Here is a 26,196-nt window from a genome sequence, read left to right as displayed (position 1 = left end):
TCCTTTGCTTTTTTTAATTTTCTCAGAAGCCCCTTTGGAAGTTACTGAAAGCAACTTTTGCCCAACTTGTGAACCTGAGATGTTCTTAATTTTTTTTCCCCCCCCGGTTGGTCATATTATGAGCTCACATGTACATACCTGGAAAAAGCACTACTATGTTAAAGATAAAAACTTGCAGTAAAGATGCTGTAGGGAAGAATGTTCTGTATGATAAATTAGGAGCACGCAGTGCTATTGTTAATTTTAGAATCGTTTTTGCATGTGTGTGGTTTTCTAGATTTATTTGTTTTCCAGCCAACTACTGAGAAGATACAGGTTTTCAGAGAAATATAGATATGGGGGGAAATAATATAATGTATTCTACTGTCTGTATTATAATTGTAAGCAAATTTTTTTTTCAGTTCAGAGCTTTTAGTAATTGATGGTGATAGCTGAAGCTGAAGTTTCAGGTTGATCTTGATCCTTTGATGTCTACAAAGCATAATTGTTTCACTAATTTGAGACCAGTACAGTTCTTTTAATATGTTTCTAAATTAAAATATAGGAAGTGCATGACATTAGAAAGTATTCAATTAGATATAGTCATGAGTAATAAAAGTAACTGCAAAATGGCATGGGGGAGAGACTTACCTTCTCAAATTTTTTTCTAGCTGGACCTGTGTATGACCCAAGTAACACACATTGCTTTCATCTTCCTCTTTGCTATCTGTACCTGATAAAAAGACTTTCAGAAGTCCTGGTTTGGGTTTATTTTTTAATCCTTCATCTTAATATGATGTGGTGTGTAAAGTTGATATTAAGTTGGAGACTTTTATAATATTTACACTGCTGCTGAAAGACCCTACAGTGAAACAGTCAGCACCTTTCAAAATGGCTATTTTTGTGAAAATAAGCCTCATTATCCAAGTTGCTGCTTTAGGTAGAAAGAATGCAGCTAGAATATCTCACGCTATGTAAGATTTACCTTTTGCACCACTGTTAAGTGCTGCTGCTGTTACATACTCTTAAATACTGTGTATTAAAAATAATTGCGGATAGCACGTGTTCTACAGACGCAGTGCAGCTTCAGGCATTACTGTGAAGGAAATGTCTGTTCAGTCAAAGCCATAGGCATGGAATGTGCCCCTCCTTTCCTGTGCCACAGAACCACATTTTTGCAGTGTTTTCTTCCTCAGCTCTCCCAGAAGCAGAAGTGAATTGAATCCTACAGTGCGTTTTTCAATTGAACTTGGTAGGAAAGCAGTTGCAACACTGCTTTTCGTATTCATTCCCTCTGCCAGAGTCACTGCCTTTGCTCCATGTTTGTGTGGGATTCTACATATTTCAGGATGCTTCTTCACTATTTGAAATTATACCCATGGGTATGGATGAGGTTTCATGAGATGCTGAGAAGACAGTTTTCTGCTGACATGGGGTAATCCCTTTCTCACACACGTTTTTCAGTGCTTGTCCAGCCATTTGAAGGCTTATTTACCTTACTAAACTGGTAGCAGCTAGAAGCAATAATTATTTAAAGCTCTCTTGGTAAGTGAATTGGTTGCTAAGTTCTTGCCACCTTCTAAAGCTGTTCTTCAGCTAGATCAGTTTGCTTCTCTGGATGCTTACATAAATAGATGAGCACTGATGATAGAAAGGAATTTGTAAAAATGGATCACAGGGCTTGTTTGGGAGGAGATGGGGAGATTACTCGTAGCAATAGCAGCATGATATTAGATCAGGTTATGCCACTTAGGAAACACTGTCGGCTTGTTTTTATTTTATTTTTGAAGCTGTATTGTAATTCCTGATGTAACATTCTGGGAAGTATCAAACCTAAGAATTTAAAGAGCAATTGGAGCCAGGAATACCAAGTATCTTCCTGTCTAAAGGAGAAGCCAGTTACCTTTTTTTTTTTTTTGGTTTTTAAACATTGAAGGGTTTGCAGACTCAAAAACTATGTTGATGTTTGCAGTACTGACAGAGCATCAGGCATTGTATCTTGCAGATGATTGAACCTTGATGTGCTACATGTGTCAATGTAAAATTAACTGTGACTGATATAAGATGTTGGAACACTTCTGTTCATTGGAAAGTAAAGCTGCATACTGAAAAATAATGGCTCAGCTGAACTCAAAACACAAGTTTGAATCAAACTCGTAACTCAATAAAACTAGACAAGTCTTTTGTCCAGTGTCAGTCCAGGTAGTACAAGCAAGATCCCTGAATGGTTGCATGTTGTTGTGAATGTGAATCACAGGGTCTTGAGAGAATTGGAACTTAACTAGTTCAAATCAGCTTAACTGTGTTAGTATTTCAGTAACTACAGGCTAATTGTGAGAAATGCCTGTAGCTACCTGTAAATAGAGTTCAGTGGGTCAAGGCAAAGCCGTCTGCTTTAGCTGCCTGCAGAAAGGCTTCCTGTACCCACAAGAACTACAGCAGAAGGCATGACTGTGGGAATAGGGCTCTCTGGACTCTTTACTGTTCCTAGAGTAGAACCAAAGAGCTCCCTTCTCCCAAGTGTCTTTTTTTTTTTATCTATTTTTTTACCAGACATAGGTTCCTGTGAGTAGATTTGTTTTATGAGGAAGTGAGGGTGCTCGCAAGAATTCAGAATATAAATGCATGATATACAATGCTTTGTGCCTGGTGTACACTTTAAGTTATCACTGATAAAAGTAACTTCTGGAAGCTCTTTCTTCTCCTGCGATTAGCAACAAAGTATTGTAGAGGTCTTCTGTTACCCCACACCCCCAAATTTTCATGCAGTTTTTAAATAGAAAGGGCTTTTAGTATCTACCTCACTATTTCATTTTTATTGCTCTGAAGCAGAAACTTTAACCTGTTTTGAATGTAGAGGAAGGGTGGGTCTCCCAACTGCGAGGAGTTCACAGCTGAATTTGAAGTGATGTGTAGGAAAGAGCAAGGGCAAAGTATGTGGTTTCACAGCATCTTGGTTACCAGCATGTTTTTTTCTGCACAGTTTGGCGGTTGATTGAAGGAGTGAGCTGTCAGGGTGCCTGGCAAACACAGTTGTATTTCAGTTAAGTTAAAAAGGGGAAGGGGGGACGACAACGACGACACACAAGCTACCTTGAGTGTTATTGTGAGGTGTACCCTAGCTGGTTATCAGGAATGAGCATATCTTAGCAGAGCTGACTGCGGCAGCGGGAGCCCCTGCACTGCTGTGAGTACATACATATTGCTGACCATATATAGGCACATACAGTGCAGAAGGTCAGGCTTTTTCAACCAGTGTCAGTTCCGATGTGCCAGGAGCAGGAAGAGTGGTTTGGAGGCATTGAAATATAGCTTATTTAAAATAAAACAGAACTTCAGAATGTCTCAGACTAGAAAAGGTGAAGAAGTAGGATTTCTCTGTGTATCTGATGGGTGTCATGCCTTGAGAGAAATTAGATTGTAAAATAAAGGCAGAAGTATGAGAACAAGGCACTTAGTAGAATTGACACCGTTCTGTACATTGCTACCTCTGTGCTTGTGTAATCCAAAAACTGCAAATACTTTAGTAACTGAGTGTAGGCATTTGTTGATAGAGCAATTGTTTTAATCTCGAACAGAATGAAGAATTAGGCATTATTATGCCTCATATCCATCACATACAACAAACCTGTCCTTTTCTCTTTTGCTGAGCCTCTCAGTTTGAATTTTTACCTTAATTGAAATAGTGTAATTTATAAAAATCAAAAAGCTTGTAACTGTTGTGATGAGTAGCGTTTGACTTCACTTGAATTGAGAAAGAAAATCTCACTAGCTCTTACCTACTGATATCAGACTTCCATTTAAGCAGGACTATGAAAATGTGAAAATTAGATAAAGAGAACACATACAGTGGGGAATGCTTCCCTTCTCAATGTTTCAGAAGTTTTGTTTTGTTAATCTTCCTCTCAGCTTCTGTAGGATTTGTTCAATTTAATTCTTAAACCTGCTCAAAGTCATATTTCATGAGAAAGTACTTAGATTTATTTGTGCAATCAGGGATTTTAATATAGTAAATGTGCAATTCCTTACATAGCAAGACCTATTTCTTTGTGAACCATTGGTGATCAGATGTTCTAGATTAGTGAACTCTGAAGTTCAGTTGCTTGCAAGCCGCTCTGCAAGCATTTCACTGAAAACAGTGTCAGTAAATCAAATCTTGGAAACTATATTAATAAAACACTCTCTTAAACTTTAGTTGGTATTTTGGGAGTAACTGGAATAGTAAGTGGAGAAACGAGGTGTTTCCTCAGTCTTGGTTTTTGGGTTTTCTAGAGGAACGTTCAACTGTAATCTTAATTTTTTGTTACTTGCTGTTACATATGTAAGATTCTTAGACTGTGTGTGAGGGTGCTGTTCTCTTGAATGAAAAAGGCTTTGGCATTTAGACTTTAAAAATATTATGATGTTTGTATTTTGAATAATTTCTAATAATTTTTAAGTCTTAGTGTATTGAATAACTAGCATTGTTTTCAACTATAATGCATCTGATTGTTTTCCTAACAGTTTTCAGCAAAAACAACTTCCTATCTCAACCAAACTATACTGCAGCTGAGGTTTTTTTGCCTGTCACTTTGTATTACAAGTAATGTGCCTCTTGCTGTATTTGTATTTTTAATTATTTTTTTTCTTCATAAACATCACCTTTTATATGGACTGTCACTGTTCTTAAATTGTGCTTCAAATTGTAGCTGAGTCAGTGGCTTTTTACTGCCAAAAGGGGGAGATCTTCGTCATATTGAGGCTCATGAAAGTATTCCTTTATCCCTCGGTATCAGCCTGTTTTTGGAAAATAGAAGTCTCTTTTAGAACATTTATTTTTGCAAAAACTCAGTGGCAATAAAAAAAGTCCTAAGTGCCTGTCAGTGTGAGTGAGACTGCTGGATTTCATTCTTTTATATGGGCTTCATGTATATATGAGTTGGAGAAATACGGCTTTTTCAGAAACTCATATCCACAGATAATTTGGTTTAACTGCTGAAGAAATGTGGAATAGTTTTAAATGGGCTTCACAAAGGCAAGTTAGCAAAATGCTGATGAGATGTTCATTACAAAGTTGGGTGATTGTGGTTATCTGTCCTATAAAAAGTGGCATCTATAACAGATTATCACACTGAAAAAATTATCATTGCGGAATCAAATTTACTGGTAAAATGTTCATTAAAAGTAACATTTAGGTTAGGTCGTTCTGAGGAAGCATCTGTTGTTATTGAATACTTCTGAATGGATATTACTCATACTGTAGCTAATCTGGCTGATAAGAATAGTGCTTACTGATTAGCGAAAAAAGAAACAAAACCAGTTTTACATTATGAAAACAGCTGAAAATGAGGTGGTATTCCAGTTTTAGTACAGACTTAATATCTCACTTTACCGATATTATCAGTTTAAAGCACATAGTTATTCAGAGTGCAGTTGGGGCACTCAAGTTTTGCTTAATTTTGCTCATTTAACTTCTGCTCAGCCTGAAACTGATGGACCTTTTGTTCCTTTTGTTTCAGAACTCAGAATGTCTCTAAGTCTTGTTTCTTCATGTGCCCAGAGCTAACCCAGCCTTGGCAGGGGTTAGCAGTCCTGCTCACATCTTGGTCAAGGAACCAAGAAACTGTCCCTTCATCTGACTTTGAGCTGGGAGTCAGCCTGATACTAAATACCTGCTCTTAAGTGTGAGGCCTAAATTCCAGTCTGATCCCAGAGACTGTTAATCAGTCACTTGATAAAATGTCCTGGTAATAGAGCCTTGGAGCATTTCTTCTCCTTCTCCTTCACAAGTGCTTTAATAGTACTGTAGGTTAGCTATATTTCATGTTCTTCGGATTTCAGTGGATTGAGTGTTGAGCTGTGTACAGAGTGCCCTGACTTCAGCAGGAGAGGTATGGAGTATGTCCTCACTCTGGAAAAGTGTGCAGATTGGTGGCTGGGGTGATCTAGCTAATGCAGATGAGTTTACATTCCTGTGGGTCAAAAGAGAAAATCCAAGTCATGCTTTCTTCTTAATCTGGGCAAGTGCTTTAATAAGCTGCCACAAAAGAAGATGCTTTTGCCTCTGTGTGTCTCTTTTGAGAAGAGCAAACCCGGTGGCATTTATCTCATTATAATGCAAAATTATGTTTACATGGAAAGAGGAGGTCTGGTTCAGGTATTTGAGGCAGCAGATAAGGGCTGTCTGCAATTCAAGTGTAGCATTCGGTTTAGAAAGTTGGGAACTGACAGCCTTTCTATTAGCTGTCTCTGAGTGGCAATGTGCTCACTGTGAGCAGAAAGTTGCCTGGACTACTCATTCGGGATCTCACTGGGGTTTGAACACCTGCTAATCAGGCAGCTAAGCGCTCTCTCAGGGTACTCTAAGCTTGAACCACCTCTTCTAGAGACCAGTCTTTGAAAATTGGGCCCTGTCAAGAACCTGGGGCCCAAGCACTGGCTGTATTGCTACCTATGACTGTAAAAAAAGCTATTTACAGGTCAGCATGCTCAGACAGTTCTGTAGTTTCAAATACCTATACATGTGTAAACGTAAAGCATTATTTTGTTATTTTTAGGTATTTTTAATGTTGTATGTGCTTCTCAAACGACTTCCTTTCAGACAGGAGGCCCAAAGTGCAGGCACTGAATCTCCCAGCTCTTTATTCCATAGAAACATAACTGAAGGTGTTAGAAATGGGAACTATAATTTAGGTAATATCCTGTATTTGAATAGTGATGTCATATGAAGGATGCAAGAGAGCTTTGAATGTCTCATGAGCTTAAATGACTGTAAAGTGTGAAGGATAAGAACTTTTGTCAGGTTAAGTTAGGAAACCAAGATTTCATTAAGTTATTTATTTTTATAATGGATTCCCTTAACAGTTTAAGCAAGAAGGAAGAATGAATGAAAGCGAGTCTGCTGAGTGATGTTCTGCAAGTAAAGTAATAGTTGAAAAGTGTTCAGGTTGCTTCACATGAAAAAAAAAAAAAAGCATTTTTATGTGCCTTTTGCAAGCAAATGTGTCTGCAGCTGTGCAGTGAACCAGTTCAGGGAACCAGTCTGAATAAAAAAGAAAGATAACCTTTCTAATTTTGCTCACGGTGCAGTTGTACAAGTGCTTGGGCAAGCACAAGAAGGGAGAAGGCCAGGGCCCATGCATGTACTTTTAGTGGGAGTGCTGGCTTATGCTGCGTCTTGGCTGCAAGAAGTTGTGGCTGGAGGCAATTGCTCAAGGACTTGCATTGAAGTTCTCAGTGTTTTTTAAACTTTATCTGCTGATACTGTGGTACTAAGAGGCCTTACAGGTAGGTGCAGGTGAAATTACGTGTTCTAGTGTCTACGCAAGTGTTTTTAAGCTTGTGTAATTTATCTATTGCTGTCTGACTATGGGCCTTTTGTAAAGTTTAGAACCATAGGATGTGTAGTAAAATTAGAGGAGAAGCTTTGTAGTGCAAAAGTATCTTTGTCATGGGTTTTGGCTTTCTTGGAATGTGTGTTGATTCCCAGGCATCCATGGACTGAAAGCTGAAATAATTGTGAATATAATATTGTTGATCTTATTTTTTATATCAATCTTTTCCTTTTTGCCAGTAATACAAAACATGAGTGACTCCATTTCTCTGTCTGCTTGCATCACACACAATCTCTTCTATTCTGTCTGAAAAAGTGGAACTTTATATTCTGTGTTTCAAACAAAGAGTAGTTTAATGTGAACAAATATACACAAGAGTGGGAGTTGTGCAATTTCATGTCTGGGTATTAAAGTTATACAATGCGTCATTGATTTGAATAGGAATGAATACAAGTTTATACAACCACATAATTGTTTTTGTGTTTCAGGTGCGTATAGCAGCAAAATTCATAATTCATGCTCCTCCTGGGGAATTCAATGAGGTGTTCAATGGTGAGTATCTGTCTGCTCTGTCCTTTCTTCTAAAGCATCTATGTCCAAAATGGTATTGCCAGTTACTCTCCTGAGTTTCATGTAGCTTATATTTTAGCAGTTCACTTCCCGTAAGAATAGCTTTTTTGTAGCCTGGCTTAATAACAGCTTGGAGTTTAAATGCAAGAGGAGGAAAGTACCACTTTGTGATGTGAAAATGAGCTTGCTTTCTGGTTTTAATCAGTCATGAATTAACAGTTGCTAGGGGTTTTGTTTAGAAGGCACATGTACTTTTTTTTTCCTGGTCTTTAAGAGACAATTACATTTTTCAAGAGAAATTACACTAAACCAGCTGAAATTAAAATGGTCGTCTTTTTTTTTTTTTTTTTTGAAGGAGTATCATTACAAATACTTAACCTTGCATATACAAAGGACTACTGCCTGATGCCAGTTATGGAAAGAATATTAATCTTCTCCAAATGTTTTTAACCCTTAACCATTTAACCCAAACTATTTTAACCCTTAAATTTTGGGCACACTTCACTTTACCAAGTGTACTGGTGAACTGAAAGGAAAATTGAAATTAGCTTCTCTCAACTGTTGTTGCCTGAACGTTGCCTAAGATGTTGTTTTTCTTTGAAAATTTTGTGTTTGTCTTGCATCAAGATGCGTGGGCATACGTATCATATAAGAAGGCATATGTTCTGTAGCTTGCAAATATCTCTGATGCTATTTACATAAATAAGTAAGTTTAGTATACTAAACTTTTAGTCAATGTCAGATTGGAGAGCACTTGAATTTGCTGAAGAATGTAGTGTTTTTAAAGTACCTTGTTCTTCAGTTAAACTGATCAGCTGATTATTATTTAAACTTAGCTTGTCCTGCATTTTTGCAATGAGCAGGTAGCGAGCAGCTCGTTAACCCAGCTCCCTGAAGGTTAATACAATTTTTTATAGCAGTACTGCTATAAACTTTATTAAGCTAGTTCATAGTTTCACCTACCTCCTCAATAACAAGAGGATACTACATGTTTGAAAACACATAACAAAACATTTCATGGTGTGTGACCAGTGTTCAATGAGATTCAGACTGACTTTTTGAAAAAAGAGAGAACGCTTTAAATTCCAATTCTGCAAATTATGATTCTCTTTGCCGTGGGGTTTTCTGAGTTTGTGGAGTTGTTTTGATTTTTTTGTTTGGGGTGTTCAGTTGTTTGGTGTTTTGGTTTGAGTTTGTTGTTGTTCTTAAAGAAAGAATACTTCAAATACATTTTCAACTCTTCTAAAGACTACCAAGGTACAATATGGAATGTAATAGCAAGACTAATGATCAGTTAGTTAATGATCAGTGCATTGATTTGTTAGTAAAATAGTGCCTAGTAAATAATAAGCTAGTAAGTAACATCAAAATTTACTGCATAGTAAATATTAAGTCATTCTGACTATTGATGTTATTTGTATGTTTCTTGTGTGATGGTAGAAGAAATGGTATTGTGTTATATTGTGCTCTGACTGTTGTGTCATCAAGGAATGAGAGCAAAAATGGTAAGGCTTAAAAACCAGTAAGCACAACACATACCGTACTAGTGTAGTCAAAATACAGTAACCACTACCATCAGTATAGAGTGAGGGATTTGGTAGTTTACATCTTAAAAGTGAATTCATTCGAATCCTGTGCGGTTCTCATTCAGAACTTCTCTAAAAACTAGTTTGATAAATTCCTAGAGCTGTCACACAACCTTCAGAGTATGAATTATATCTGCTTACCAGACTGCGTTGGAAGGGATCCATTTCTGTACTACTCACTTTGTTCATCCAAATTATGAAATACGAAGCAATAAATTTCCTACATAGTAATCTGTATGGGGTGGTTTAGGTTGTACAGTCTGTTGACATTTGTTACATGACTGAAACAAGTTAACTGTACTTTTATGTTGTAAATATCTACTTTCAGATGTTCGGTTGCTGCTTAATAATGATAATCTTCTCAGGGAAGGAGCAGCCCAGTAAGTACCAGATGCCACATACTCAGTTCCATAAAAGCAAGATGTTTTTCAGTAAGCGATTTATTTAAAAAGATGTGTGCTTGGCAGGTAAAACCCTGTTTTGGGTGTTGTGCATCTTTGATCAAGATTAAATTCTTGGCAGAGGAGAGATCTGTGTTGTATCCCAGTGATTAGAGCAACTGTTTTGGTAATGGACGACCTGGATTTTGGAACTAGTCTTTACCTCTTTGGATTTAATTTTCTGTTTCTTGGTAGATGTTATAGGCACAGAACATCTGTAAGATTCTGTTTCCTTAGAACCCTACCTTTAAATATCAGAACACTACACCTACTGTATTCTTTTGATGCCAAAACTAGTTTTGTCGGTAAGAATGGAGATGTCTGGCTTAGTAGGTTGGATCCCTGTGGATCTTTTATCTGTTCCTTCAGTTTCTATGAGTTACTGTAGAGCTTACGTGTTTGTCTGTATCAGGATACTTTTGAACATAAATCGTTGTGTAATAGTGGTTGGAATCTGTCATGTGAGCACTGAATGAACCAAGATGATTCCAAGAATTTGGGCCTGCTAGATAATGAAGCATTGATATTTTTTGGTGCATCATTGGCCAGATTATTAGCTATTATTTAAATCTCTTACAGCTATGAGGACAAAGGTTGTGCTTGATACAGGCTTTTGGTTTTTTTTTTCCTCTTCTAGTGCATTTGCACAGTACAACTTGGACCAGTTTACTCCAGTAAAAATTGACGGTTATGATGAACAGGTACGAATACAATGAAATACTTGCAATGTTCCTTGAACTGTTAAAGATGTTCTGGTATTGGAACATATGTTGGCAAGAAAACGAAAAGAAGTGCATCTTCCTTGCCAAAATACAGGGGTTATGGCCCTCCAATAGTACCAGTCAATAAGGTAATCCTTTAGGGCATCTAAAAACCTTGACATTTCAGTCTGTGGTGTTGACCTGAATTCAGTCAGACCTGATTTGGATCTGTAGAAGCAGTTTGCTCCATCTTTAATACTGGAAGATGCAGATTTCTATATTGCATTTGTTTGTTGCAGTAAGAGGGTAAGATTCAGGGGGGGTTTATTGAGTTGGTGTGTCGTGTTAGCTTTGCCCTCACTTCCTGCTATATCCATATTTTTTAAAAAATCTGAGTCTTTGGATATGAGTAAGCTCCAGTTGAGTGTAGGCTATAATTAGATTTGACATGGTATTATTTTTCTTTATTCAATAGGAAATGTAATTAACTAAAATTTTATAATACAGGTTTTGATAACAGAACATGGTGATTTGGGAAATGGAAAATTTTTGGATCCCAAGAACAAAATTTCTTTTAAATTTGATCACTTAAGAAAGGAGGCTACTGATCCTAGACCCCACGAAGTTGAAAATGCCATAGAATCCTGGAGAAATTCAGTTGAAACAGCAATGAAAGCATATGTGAAAGAACACTACCCAAATGGTGTCTGCACAGTAAGTACTAAATTATATAACCACTGTACCACTGTAGATACAAATAGTTAAAATTTTTTTTTAGATTTCTAAACCAGGCAATTTCATTTGTAAAGATTTTAGTTCTGTCAAGGATTCATACAGGGAAATGAGGGAAAGCTTCAGAAGTTTAATATTTCAACTCTTGGATGATTAGTGGGTGATTACTGCAGGTGATAGTGAAGACTTGCATCTCAGTTCTGAAGAACTTATATTTAAATTTCTTAAAGCGTTAAGACCTGTAGACTACTGCAAGTTGACAAAAAAAAGTAAACAAGTAAAAAAAAAAATCCTTATGTCTGACTTGGCTTGGTTTACTGACAAAACTGTTAGTAAAGCAAACTATTTTCTTTCCATCACATCTCCTATATGTTCAAGTGCTATATTCTTACCACCGGAATCAGTGCGTTCTAATGACGTCTTAAAGTAAAAACTCTCTGGACTAAAATAGCATTAATTTGCTGTTGGGAGCCCTATGACTATTTAAAGTTCAGCAAACTGAGCTAATGGTAGGTGTCCTGTGCTTTGCATTAACCTGATGAAGAAACTAACTAGGAAAAAAAAAAAGTTCCAGGTTTTGTAAAGGAAACCAGATCGTGTATTCACTGAGATAATTTTTAGTACTATTTGATTTTAGGGGATAAAGCAGAAGAGAGGACCAAACCCACCCTTTTAATCACCTTTCTGCTAGTCAGTAAAAGCTTAAATCATCATTTAGTTGTAGATTAACTGGTATCTGAAACCCAACTAGTAATATATAGTCACAGCAGTCACTGCTATAGGCATAAAATGTCTATAGTTGCAGAAGAATAAATTTGCAGTATATGAAATTTAAGATGCTTGACCTTGGGATTTTCTAATCTTAAATTTTTCTGCATTGTAGTATACACTTTTAATATCTCATGTATGGAATATTATGTAAGAACCATAATGGTTTTCAAATTAAATCTTACAGTTTCTGTAACAATGACAGAACTAGATATCTAAACAGTTCGAGCAAGACAGATACTGAAACTTTAACTCTGTTTTTGGTTTGGTTTTTTTTGTGTGTCATTTCTAATTAAGGTGTATGGTAAAACAATTGATGGACAGCAGACCATTATTGCATGCATAGAGAGCCATCAGTTCCAAGCAAAAAATTTTTGGTAAGTTTCTGTATGGATACAAATATAATAAAGTACAGCAAACTGAATAACTGCATTAACGCCATTGCACTGATAATCCTTAGTTCAGAGAAGGTGCACACAGATCTGGAATGTCACTTTTTTTCTCCCTCCACCCCAAGTTTTTCTGCCAAAACTATGTAGAAATCTCTTCGATTTTGGTAAGTAAAATGGCAGACTGCACATCTGCATCTCCTTTGCAGAACTTTGGGAACTTTGTAAAATTCCTTATGACTTTTCCAATTCATCACATCAGCACCAATACCACTCCCCGTGTTCCCTACTACAGTTGCTTCTGCTTGTGTTGCTTCCTTTGTGACTGACAGAATAAAACGAGCTCAATGTCTCAAAGAAAGAAGATGACCAAAGATTAATTTACTGTAGGACTTGAGTCATTAGTTTTTGGGCGAGGTAGGTAAAGGTGATCTTGGATGAAATTAACCCTTAAAAACTGCAGCTTGATTCCCTCCCCCTGGTCCCTGTACTTGGTTGAAAGATGTTTTTGACAGTCTGGAATGAACTTTGGATAGCTTCTTGAAGGAAACTGGCCAGAGTTGAGATAAATACCACAGTATCAGAACTGGGTTAAGGGAGCGTCTCCTAAAGATAGCTAATATATGCAGTTGTCTGAAAAAAAAGTATTAAATTATTATTTTATTTGCGGGTTTGCATCCGCTTGAAATTATATTTAGCAGTCCCATGGGTAATGAATGGAAGTCCAGAAATATTTCTGAGGCTGAAGGTGAATATAACATACGTGTGGTAATTTCAGCATGCATCTGTATCAGTTAAATTATTTGCCCAGTATACTGTTCCATAGATTTTCATTGCACAGTTAATAAATAGGCTTTCCTGCTGGCTTAAACTTGGCAAGTTAAGTCTGCATGTTTTACATCACTATTAAAAGTAACTTGAAATAATACAAATTTTCTTTTTAGTTTGGAAATACGAATGAATTTTGGTATTCCAAATAGATAGTTTAATATTGTAGCCTTTAAAAAAAGAGGAATAGATATGCAACAACCTTTTATAGATGGAGAAAAATCTTTCTTGAAAGTTTTCTTTAATAAAGTTATGGTCAGACATCTATGGGAAAACACTGACCACATTTCTAAGAGTTTTACAGGGAGATAGTCAGACTCAATTCTCATTCTTAGCAAGTTTTAATAAATGCGTATTGGTTTGGGGGATTTGGGGATGGAGGGTTGTATTAAAATTTAACCAGTTATCCAGCTGTATGTCTGGTTATCCAGCCCAAGCCACAGCCAGTATTTATTCTCAAGGTGTCCCAGCTTTTTAGGCCTTTGGAAGGCTGGCAACCTACCATGAAAGGAAGTTGGATGATAGAAAAACAATATATGCCAAAGGAAAAATGTTCTATGAATTTCTGAAATACTATCAACAAAGTAGGGTAGGTGGTTTAGTAAAGAATGTTAAAGAAAAGGAAGGGCAGTTAATCTCTTACAAAACATCTTAAGACAGCAGAGCTAAATAAAGTAATGACACGTTATTTTTCATGTAGAGCATTTCCTACAGAAGGATCTTTCTGACCTTGAATTCTGTTTATTGGAATAGCATCTTAAAGACAAAAAAGATACTTCAGAGTAGAAACACTGTGGTCATCTTAAGTTCAAGGACCACAAAGTGACTAAGAAGCAAACAAATCTGTTAGCTAGTCATTGAATCCCATGCATCTAAAAACTAATATTGTACCTAAAATGTAGTTTAGCATGTAACTTTCTTGTAACTAATGTATTGGTCTATGAGGCTACCAGTAACATTAGTGTCACTGAGTTGGGTGACCCTTTCACTTTCTTAGAGATGCCAATAAGCTTCTGAATTGCCTTAGTCTGAATTTTTAGTAATAATCTGTAATTTTGATAGGGTCTGAAATAATAACCAGTTAATGATAATAACTGATTTAATGTTGGTAGTATCGAAGATGTGTCAATATAGATTCATTAGTCGCTGTTAATCTTAAAGACTTGATCTCTCCCCTTGCTGAATGCACTGGAATCTACACCTAACATTAGTAGGATTTGAACTCAATATAGCATTAACTTCTTCCCTTCTTTAAATGCAAACAAAGGAAGAATCAAGAGGCAGACGCAGTACATTCTAAATATAGCTCTAATTTACTAACCTTCTAATCCACTAACCTCATAACTAAATAAGAAAATGTCTAGTCTACAGGAAAGAAATCGGGTGAAACTACTATCACCCCATACTGTTTTCCAGATGTTTGAAACTCTCTTTAAGCAGTTTGGCAACGATATTGAATTTGTGGAAGGAAACTGGAAGGAAATAGTTGTTCTGAAACAGAAATTCTAGAAGAGCTGAAAGGCTTCCTTAAGTTATAGTTCAGCATAGTGGAAAGTCTTGTTACCTCAATGTTCCTTCCATTCATGTTTTTCATAACCTTATGTGAAGTGTGACTTCGGCTGATCCAGCAAATTGTTCGGGTCCCAGAAACAAAGTATTGACTATATACGCTTAATTAGTAATAAAGGAGGGAAGGAACCTTGGAGGCTTCATGTATTTTCAGAAGTTAAGTCCTATTGTTACAAGGTCCTTACTAATAAATCTCCTTGGTCCACATCCAGAATTGAGGTTAAATATTTTGGGAAACTGTTCTCATCTTGACTGATTATGGGGCTCAATCTTTAGGGAAAGATTTTGTGCACGTGTAGTTGCACAGCATATTTCATTCTCTCTTTTCCTTTGACTATCAGTTGTATGTTGGGGTTTTTTCTTAACCAGTGGGGTGACATCTGACTTCTGTTTTCTTTTTTTTAAAGGAATGGCCGTTGGAGGTCAGAATGGAAGTTTACAATCACCCCTTCAACCACTCAAGTGGCTGGCATCTTGAAAATTCAGGTATGCTTATCTCAAACTGTGTCCTGATCAGTAAAGTCTCCAGTTACTATGAAGGGAGACTCAGGCCAGTGTATTAAATATTCAAAGAGAATTTGGGGACCCAATAAGCAAAACAGAGATGCCCACTCAGTTACGTGTGACTTAATTGCATATTTACCTAATTTTTACAAATGCAAAATATGTGTTTAATGTAATGATTCAGAGGACTTCCTAAGGTGTAGTCACCTCATATACCTCTTTGGTTTCCTGTTTTTTGAATTCACAGTGACACCAGCCTTTCCTGAGGTTAGGCCCTTTCTGAAGTAGAACTTTTTTTTTCTTTTTAACTGATAATAGCAGGGGTTTGCATGTTACTTCTGAACAATAGGGTGGGAACCTTTGGTTTCAGTCGTTTCACCTGAAATTTTTGAATCCAGCTCTCGTTCATTCAGAATTTGCCCTCTCTGTTGGCTTTAGGGCATTTAGAAAGGAGATACTGTCCAAGCAGGAATGCAGAAATCTTGAGACCAAAGGAAGGCTGACTGTCATGTGGTAGGCAGAGGGACTTGACTTTCTGTTGGTTCCCTGGAATGTGTTCACATACTTTGCAGGAGTTTATTAAAACAATTCTGGGATCGGGGCCTAGAATCTTAGTGCAGTCTGGCTTTCAGCATAGTACTTTATTATCTTTTTACTGGATATAGTCAGGTTCCCTTTTCCTGCTCTTTTTGTGCCCCCATGAGTTTTGCACTTCCTTACTACTCGGTGATGACTTCAGAAGGAAGATGCAACAGAATGTTTTTCTAGCCGTAGCCTGAGGCTGTGATGTTATTTCAGGATGTGGTGCAGCTGTCTTCAGATCTGTCCAAGCAGGGGAACCTGAATCTGATTTCTCATTCCCAGTCTGGGGCAAACTTTGTAATAACTGGAATGATAGTCAAATCATGGAAAGCATTATGTTGTCAGATCAAGATTGTCATGGTAAAACCACCCTAAGTACCTTGTAGGCTTCTCAAGACTTTGGGAGAATCAAAGTAAACTGTCACCTAAATCCATCTTGCAGCAAAACAGGGTGTTTCTCCACAGCATGCACTTTTGGTTAAATGTCTTAACAGATTTTCCAGAACAAGCAGGCAGGTGTCTACCTCATTCTCGTAAAGGTTAGCCCAGTAGCCTAGAAAATAGCCTGAACAGGGAATTTAGTCAGGTTTTAATCAGCATCTCGATTTGGGCACCAGCTGATTTTTGTCTTTTATTACTATTACATGTAATTAATCAAGTGTTCTGGGGAGTGATGAAGTGTTTTACTTTTTTTGCTTGTATAGGAACTGCTTGTTTCACCAAGAAATTTTGAACTCAGTTTCAAATATTTAGAAATTATGTACGATTTCTTCAATGTGTGTGGGAGTGTTCCCTCTTACCGTCTCCAAGCAAACAAAAGTGGTTTAATTTTTTTAAGGAGCAAAATAATCTTCTAGAATATGAATTTGCTGCAATATCAGTGAAATTTCAGAGTACTGAAATTTCAGTGGTGTTTGCAGAATCCTTGACAGCTATATGGCCATTGCCCTGTTTCTGGTAAGACCTTTTGTGATTAAGTTGGGGGAAATTCCAGCATCACCTGCTATCTTCAGGTGTGTTCAGTATTTTTAAGGTCACTTGTGCGATTTCTTCCTTTTTTTTAATTCTATTAATAAATTCTAATATAGAGGAGATTCTGAACTGTCGTAGTCTCTTCCACTGTTTAATTTTCTTTTAATTATATGTAAGGGGTAAATTGCAACAGCAGAGCCTTTTACTAAAGCTAAGTCCCTGTGGTGCTTGACATGCTCCAACTACGCATGGAAAACAGCTGATAAGTGTACTGGTTACTAATTTTTTTATCTCTTAGATAATTTGTTATTCTCATCCCTCCTTAGTTAACCTTTCCAAGAGGTTCTGTTCATAAACATCATCCTTCTTGTAGTCTTCTGAACCCAGACCTAGCATTCTAGAAGGATGTCAGCAGTGAGGTATAGTACAGAACAGTTACTTCTCATATTTTGTATAAGATATAACACATCCCAGAGTTAGATCTGCCTCTTCATCCCTGTTAAGTTTTTAGGCCTGAGTGTTTGCCAAGAGTGTGACTCAGTGAGACAGGTAAGATGTTTGTGCTGATGTTGGTCTCAGAGCACAGGGGAGGTTTGAGCCCTCTGCAGCAGAATGTGACAGAGAAGGAGGGAGATCTATACTTTTTGGGGTTCTGCTGTTTCATGGGAAGTCTCAGAATTTTGCACTGAGTAAGCACTTCTCATCTTTTAAGAACTGGATTGAAAAAGATTGGTCAAATTTTCACCCAGTAATGTTTGATTTGAAAAGGAGCTTATATTATGCTTAGGATTATACCCTTTGTTGAAAAACAAGCATTTGACAATAAGCAAAGTAATAATGTAAGATGAATCTTGGGAAATAATGTTTTTCTCATGTTGGAAACCTTTCTTTTGCTTAGGTATTATAGCTGTCCTACTCTGTCGTATTTTCTCTATTGTTGTTTATAAAATTGAGGGTTTCTTGCACACATGATCATAATGTATATGAAATTATAGTATTGTTCATTAATCTCCAAATTAAAATTTTATCTTGCCTAAGAGGGTGAGACACAAGTGTTTCAATTCCTTATAACATCAGCTACGTTGACTATGTTGACTTTATCAAAATTATTTAAAAATCTCTGAGGATACCTGTTTAAATGTCAGTGAGCTGTATAACTCTATCAGTTATTGTGAATTTTTACATGTAACAATGTACATGCTTCCATTTTCCAACAGTTGCATTAGAAACTGAATGTTTTCAGCTGCTTCCTAACTGAATTTAGAAATACTGAGTTAGCTTGGGTAGAGTTTTACTGGTCTCCTCCTTCTGCAAAATAGGCAAGGAAGCTGTTCTGTAGATCTAACATTTCAAGAGTAAATAGATTTCATTCTGCTTGGCTATCTAACCTTGGCAAACTTTGTCCCCACAAGCTCCTTTGTCTAGATAAATACCAGCTTTTGTTATGAGCCATATCTAATAGAGGAAAATACCAAAGCCAGGCAGATCTAGAAAGGGAAGCTTAATGTCACACTGTCCCTAGAAAACAGTTTGGGTAAAGCAGAAAAACAACTTCACAGTATACTGAAGCCTCACCAAAACTATTCTCATTTTAAATGTATTTTCACCACTTAGAATAGCCCATTCATTTTGTAAGTTTCTGCTAAGGTCACATAAATAGTATGTTGTCATCTTCATTATGTTAATCAAAACCTAAACTGCTTTGCATGAAATAGTACTAGAGGCACATCAACACAAACATGTTTCCAGAGTAGCTTCTTTGCTATTCCCCCATAAAAATATTTAAATTCTACAACATTTTGGTATTCCCACTTGTTTTTGTTGTTCTATTTTATGTGTGGCTTTGTTTGTTTTCTATAGGTTTGTTGTTATGACAAATACTACAGTACTTTGATTTTGCTGTATGCTGTTGGTCTGTAGCATTTAATATGAGGTTCTTTGTTTTTCTGTAGGTTCATTATTATGAAGATGGTAATGTTCAGCTGGTGAGCCATAAAGACATACAAGATTCTCTAACAGTGTCTGTAAGTGATCTTAAAGACTTTAGTGTATATATTGAAGTGACTTTTTCATTTAAAAAGAGAAGCAAGATTAAAAAAACTCGGAAGTTTGTAGGCTGCTTTTCTGTTCTGCATGAATGGGAATTAATGTTCTAATTTATAAATATTTTGTATGTGATATTTACTACTTTCGTTTAACATGTAGTTCCTGTTTAAAAAAAATAAAATTAATGTATGCTTGTATGTGTCTTATATAAGCTAACTTTGATGGTAAAGCTTCAATTAGTTTGCTGTCAGTCTTTCTGCACTTCTGCTGTATTTAAACTTTGGTCTGCAGAGTGACCTATAGAATTAATTTTTGAATATGAAGGAGGTTTGAGTTATAATAACCCACCTAAGTAGCACAGTCTTTAGGAGCTTACCCCCTTTGCTCACTGGGAGAAAAACAGTATGCTAAAAATAGTATACAAATGCTACAAGTTGAGAAGCAGTAGTGGGTGTTCTCTGTTCATTTCCTCCCTGTCTGTAACAGGTACTGTCAGCCTCTTGCTTTTCTGTACAAAAAGCCTTTCAGAGGTGCTTCAGCTTGAGAAGCATAACACACTTTATATTTATAAAGCATCATATTTTTTAACTTCTTTCCAAATGGATCATTATAGTAATCAGGAGCAGGCAGTGGAAGTAACAATTGTTTGGAAGTAGTACAAGATGTATCCTTTTAAGAGTTGGTAACATTACAACAGGAACAGCTACTTCTTTTGAAATAGTGCTCCTCTTGCCTACTGGAGATTGTATTTATAAACAGTAAGATTTTCTGTTGGAGCGTTCTTTAATAAAACTTGAGCCAGTGAGGTTTAGCTGGCAAAGGGAAAGTGTAAAAGTGAACAGTAGAAGTATTTTAATGCTAATGACTAGTAGTGACCAAATTGGCTCAAAAGCTCAATTCATCAGTAAAGAACATTGTTCATTAATATAAAGCAAGGCTTGTTGGCTTTTCAGTTGCAATAGCACCATAAAGAATGGGGGAGTGTGGTGCCAACTGATAACGCTTCTGGTGTTGTAGATATAAAATTACTTTTGACCACCTAAGCAAAGGGATTGGTTTAGTCTTTCATTCAACTAAGAGTTGCTTCAGGGAAGATTATGTGGAAGAAGTTCTCCTTTCAATAGCTTTTGCTTCATTTTGTATTGGGAAGAAACTTAATCCTGTTCTACAATTTAGTAAAGCTGCAGAAGACCTATGAGTAGAAAAACATCTCTTACCTTACTTTCCTACCACCTACTAGAAGCAAAGCAAGTATGCTGCTGGTTACCAATTTTTAGCCTTGACTTTGAGCTTCATAGAGGGCAGAGACTGCACAAGTTCTTACTTCACACAGAAGGATTGGTAGGTAGATTAAAAGGAGCCCCCATGACTTCTTTTTTGTTTTGCAGAGAAGCAATTTTATACTCAAGGCGCACAACTAAAATAAGTGACTGAAGAGTTCTCTTGTTGCTAGACCTATGAATAATTTTGTTGTAGGTTACTTTCTTCACTTCTGTCTGAGTCAAATAAGACCTCATACCCCTGCATTATTCCTTTCACTAGCAGAGCCTTTGAAATCATTGCCTCAGTTCAATGAAACGTCAGCATCCTTTCATGTGTTCTACTTGGTCTCTACCTCCTCCTTCATCTCTTCCTGCAGTGTCCAGGAGCGCTGCTGCAGCTGCTAGGTGCAGTTTTGCTGAAACTTTGAAGTAGTTGTAGTTGAAGCTGCCATATCTTTCTCCCAGGCTTTGCCTTTGTAGGAGCAAGGGGTCACATGGGGGAAGAACGCTCCCAACTTTAACAGCTTCTGCAAGAGCACCCTTAGGAATGTCTCTGACAACAAATTGGAAGTTTCAAAATTCATGAACCCTGCTTCCTATTGAGACTTCTTTCAAGCACTTGAGCTAATTTGTCTCCAGATAGACTGATGGGTCATTTTTTATTTTTACAACAAACACACACCCGCATGCTTAAAGGTGAGGAGTGAAGCCAAGAAACTGTTTCAGTCGTGATGAAATTTGGACATTGCGGTGTGTTGCACCCTCATTTTGCAAGATGTACTTAGGGATTTTTTTAGAAGACCAGGTATACAAAGTGTAGTGTTTGCCTTGGCTTAGTGTCCAGATTCAGAATGTTTAGAGGTGAACAAATTTGTTTTGGTTTTTTTTTTCAGTTGTATTCTGAATACGTCTGGGTTAGCTTGTGTTCTTTAAGTTTTGCGAACTTGTACTGGAAACTTAACATTGATAAATGCTAATAGCCATACTTCACATGTTTTTAGAGACTTGTGTGTGTGCAATGTCATATTTCCAAATGCTGTTCTGTTCCAATCATCTTTTTGTCATGCCATAAAATTTTTAATCAAAATATTTTCATTAATGCCAGGGTAATCTTTATGCTTGTTGCAGTTTGACTGTTTTTATTTTTTTAGTATAATAATAATAATGTGGTATATGCCTTTCAGATGAATGTTTTGTTCAGTTTTGGTTTAGCCTCTAAATGGTCATGTGTTCTCATGGAGTCTACCTGACACCATTCCCAACTATAGGAAAAAACATAATCCAGCTGGTCTTAGAATCATGCTGTACATCAGACCTAATTCAAATGCTTTTTTCCTAGAATGAAGCCCAGACAGCAAAGGAATTTATAAAAATTGTAGAGGCTGCAGAAAATGAGTATCAGGTATGTTGGAAACAAACACTATCTCCTTACTCACATTTATAACATTACCGTATACTTAACTAAAGCTAGTATTGTATAATTAGCAAGCTTTTGGTATTAAGATAACGCAGTACCATACAAATAGATTACATGCTGCTATTAACTTTCCATACCTTCTGGTGACTGCACCTGCTTAGCATTACATTAGAAGTAATTTTTTTGAGAGCAGAAAAGCCCCTAGCATGATCAAGTATCAACAGTTCTGATGCCTTTCCTTAAGTGGAATTTTTGTACAGATTCTATTCAGAGGCTACTCTGTTAGACAGCTTTGCAAAATACGACTAAAGGCATTATCCATTCCAGTTAGTCATTTTAAAGTTAGGAAAGTATAACTGTTCCAGATATCCTCTGTAGAAGTGGATTTGTGTTCATTTAGGTCTTGAACAGAAGGTAAATTTCAGGTGCCATGTTCTGTCAGTTTTAAAAAAATGTTCTTTAACAAAAATTTCCTAAGTATGTATAATATGCATTATATTCAAGTTCATACGATATTGTGGACTGACTCTACCATCCCCACAGAAAAAACTTTGTCTGAAATCTGATCAGCACTTTATTCGTGCTGCTGGTTAACCACACTGTGGTTTGCTGAAACACCTAGGCTATGGCCAGGTTTATTGGATCTGTCTCACCAATTTTCTTCACATAGTTTCAGTCTAGATATAGCAGGTTTCCTTCATAAAATATTACTTTAATTTAGCGTATTTTCAGTAAGCCTGTTTAGGAGGTAACTGACTATTCATTCAACTTTTTGTATAACATCCTAGTTCTGTTTTTCACGTGTCTTTGTTTTGTATGACTTTGTGTTTAACAGACTGCTATCAGTGAGAATTACCAGACTATGTCGGACACTACTTTCAAGGCCTTACGTCGACAATTACCGGTTACCCGCACCAAGATTGACTGGAACAAGATCCTTAGCTATAAGATTGGAAAAGAGATGCAGAATGCTTAAAGTGAACGTTGCATGACTGGATCATTTTAGTGTCCTTGTATACAAATAAAAATTATTACAAAAAGTATTTGGAACTGTCAAATCACCCAGTCAGCATGGGCTTTTGCCATTGAAAATCACTGTAAGTAGTTTGGTTAGAGCACAAAGCTTAGCTAATTGGCTTTTTTCCTTTTTCTTTCTTTTCAGAGGGTTGCAGCTTCAGTATAGCTGAATATCTTCCTTTAGAGTTTCTGTTGTACCTTTATTTTTTTATAATGAAGAGACCCTGCCTTTAGTTTTCAATTACATAATAAGAACAGTTTGAAAATATTTTTGCATATGATAACCCTTTCTCTTGCTTTCATGTGAAATGGACAACTTCCAAAATTTGTTGGGTTCCTTGTGAAGACCAGTAATGTGCATTTCTAGGTCAAGGTCAACATAGTTAGCCTTAGGTGCTGTTTTTGAAATCATCTATCCTTTCATTGTATGTAAAATTGGGAAAAGCATTTTCTATGTCATTTAAACCTTTCAGAATACTTACTTAGCTAGCTCCGTGGTAACTAATCTTTTTTTTTTTTTTTTTTTAAAGAAAAGGCCAAGGTCTAACGCTCCTTTAAGATTTTGAAATTAAATAAAAGTACTTATTTGAGAAATGCATTTAATGCTTTGTTCCTGACAATTACTCAAATGAGCTCAAACTCCATCTGCCCTTGAGGTTTTTATGATAAAGCCACAAATGTATTATAACAAGGCATATTGTAATATATATAATCCTGTACTCATTACTATGTCAGTTTATTTTTTTTCTTGGGTTGAAATGTACTAAAATTCAATGTGACATTAAAATGCAAATTTTCTATTTATTTGAGTATCAGATTACTTCCTGATAGAGCCTATTTTTGGTGCTTCTGTATATTTTTTAAATACGCTTAAAACATCCACAAACTTGTGGTTTATTGGCTATTCTCGGCGTATTTGGAGATTGTTGCAATGTCATCATCCATTGTTCCATCTGCATTGAAGAAACATCTACATATGGAAGTCTACTTAAAACAGGTATCTTCTAGCTTCATACTGGGCTGCAGAGGATGGAGGAAATTACAAGGCCAGAAATAATACATTTGTCTGAAGAATGCTTTCCCTGTCTGATATATCTCATATTGAAAATGGACATCAGGTATCTAAAAAATACAGACTTTATTACAGATGCTGTGTAACGCTTCTGTGAAGTGCATAATTTCATTTTTAATTGGATGAAAACCTGTTTTAAAATGTGTTACGTAATTATACGCTCATGATGGAAAACTAAACAGCTGCTTTTTTTCAGAAGGCAAGTATTTATGCACACTCCTAAACCAGTAAAGCTTACACAAAGGTTTTATATCTTTGTTTACAGCATGATTCAATTAAGTACCTTAAACTGTTAAGTTACAGCATAGCAAGAGAAAGAGTTTAAACTTGTACCAAGTATGAAAATATATGAAGTAGTTTACTGTTTGAATTGTAATAGCAATACCCCTACATTCTTTTTTTCAGTGCTCTCTTATAAAGGGGTATAGAACTAACTGAAGTCCTTGAAATTGTTGCTACTTTACAGTACTAAACTGTATAGCAGAAGAGTGGGATTTGTTCTACTGCAGTCTTCCGGGAGAGTTGCCCTGTTAATTGCCTTCGTAGATCAGCTATTGAGCCACGTTGTTATTTACAAGAAGGCTGATATGAGCTGTATGTGAGCTCATAACAGATGCTGAGCCACTGTCAAGTAAGTCTGTCAATCTTAACTAAGATCTAAATACAAACCTTGTTTGAAGAATTTCTTCAACAAGAAGAAATGTTCTCAGAACAGTCTAAATGTTCTTTAGAACAAGCTAAAAATAAAAGGCAGTGAATGGACAGTTAGGAAAACTGTTAATGGGCCACAACACTGCAAATAACTTTTCTAACTGTTAGAATATTGCATATGACCAGAATCAGCACTGGCTAGAAGTCAGCGTGCTATTTTTCTTACCTGAAATAAAAAGCTAGTTTTGAATATATTCGTAATAAAGAGGTATTTTACTGTGAAGTACTGTATTACTGTGTTTCCCTGTTTATTCAGTCCTGTGATAGTCTTAATTCCTTATCTTCAAAGAATAGCATCCTACAGCTTCAATTGCACCAGAAGGGTGAAATAAGTAGATTGGTGTTAGTTACATGTTTTCCTGTTGTGTTAATTTTTAGTTTGAGGTAATTTTACACCTTGAACATCAAATTTATTAAGTTATAGCTTCAATAAACCAAGGTATAAGTAAATAAACTGTTCTGTTACAGCACACCATTTTGGAAAAATACCATGTTTAGGGGTAATGACTCTGCAGATGAAGCAAACCTGAGTATCAGCTGAGGCACGTGGCACATTTGGAGTTCTTGATTTCTCTCAGTTTTGAATGTCAATTGCACTTTTTTGTTTCTACCCCTACCCCTTGTAAATTGGAGAGCTTTAGAGCTTGCTTGGTAGGCTTTAGGGTATTTTGTGTAAGTGAAGCACTTTCTCTTTAAGAAATTTTGCTGTGGCAGTTGTCTTAATGTGAATTACTGTTTGTTATATTCTATTTTAAAACGTAAAGACAAGCTTTGTATTGTGCAATGTTGATGTACTAGACAGTATGGCTTGTAATATGGACTTGTAAAATGCTTGCATTTATGAAGTGTATTACATCTTATGCATCTTAGTGTCCCTTTATATGAAAGAATTTTTAACTTCTGCAAGTAAGCAATTGTTCTTTTTGAACATCTGCAACAGGAGTGGCAATTCTGCTTTTGGGTTCTCCTGAGCAGCCCCTTTTTGTATGTCTGAAAATTCAATACTGCAGGTAGAATGAAACTTCAATATCATTGTAATTTTGATTACGTTACTGCTGCTGCTTGTGATTCTACATGCTGATAATAATAGTTCTGTGGGCTGGTTCCTTTTGGGAACACTGCAACACAGTTCATTAGTAAATGGTGATTCAGCCCTGGGTTAAAAGTATTGTGTGAGACTGAACATCCTAATAGATGTGTTCGCTTTAGGGGATGGCTCCAGCTGCGTCTAAGGCAGTGACGTAGTTTGTGCAGTTTGGGATTAAATCCCCCTCTCATCCCCACTTGCCAGTACTGGTTTGGCTGACAAAGCAGTTTTGGTGCTTTTAAGCTTATTTCCCTTTGCAGAGCTCTCTCTGAACTAGGAACCAATTGCCCTCCAGATGCCCTCCAGCTTCTAATGGTGACATGAGTCCATAGCAGCGGGTTTCTTTCAGGCAGTTTGAAACCATCTATGTGTTGAGGATGTCTGGAGGATCATACCAGCTTCAAATTTCGAATTTCCAGACTGTATATACTGTAGGTATAGACATTGAACAGTTTGATTCTATGCATCCACTCTTACCATTCTGAATCACTTGCTGACATGGACATAGTTTCTGCTGCATTTGTTTAGTGGAAAGACTGAACCTGTTCTTCTGATGCAACTGTAAACTAGGTTTAGATTAAACTAAGTTTGTTCATAACCTTGAAGTGTCAATTTTTGTGTGCCAATGTCAACGCTGAACTTTCCTTTTTT

General features: G+C 36.5%; 1 protein-coding gene across 1 annotated transcript in view; it reads left to right on the top strand.

The window, feature by feature from the left end:
* The window catches only part of CAPZA2 (capping actin protein of muscle Z-line subunit alpha 2), a 30,654-nt gene extending 7,175 nt beyond the window's left edge, over positions 1-23,479 (top strand). The window contains exons 2-10 of the mRNA XM_056340897.1: positions 7,781-7,844; positions 9,777-9,828; positions 10,526-10,589; positions 11,097-11,303; positions 12,387-12,466; positions 15,283-15,361; positions 18,886-18,957; positions 21,581-21,643; positions 22,494-23,479. Coding sequence (XP_056196872.1) covers positions 7,781-7,844; positions 9,777-9,828; positions 10,526-10,589; positions 11,097-11,303; positions 12,387-12,466; positions 15,283-15,361; positions 18,886-18,957; positions 21,581-21,643; positions 22,494-22,634 — 822 coding nt within the window. The 3' untranslated portion in view covers positions 22,635-23,479. The remainder of the gene's footprint in view (positions 1-7,780; positions 7,845-9,776; positions 9,829-10,525; positions 10,590-11,096; positions 11,304-12,386; positions 12,467-15,282; positions 15,362-18,885; positions 18,958-21,580; positions 21,644-22,493) is intronic.
* The last annotated feature ends 2,717 nt before the right edge of the window (positions 23,480-26,196 follow it).

The sequence above is a fragment of the Falco biarmicus genome, chromosome 5 (assembly GCF_023638135.1).
Source record: "Falco biarmicus isolate bFalBia1 chromosome 5, bFalBia1.pri, whole genome shotgun sequence".
Lineage (NCBI taxonomy): Eukaryota > Metazoa > Chordata > Aves > Falconiformes > Falconidae > Falco > Falco biarmicus.
The sequence above is the reverse complement of the archived record's forward strand: the minus strand, read 5'-3'. Positions and strand labels throughout refer to the sequence as shown.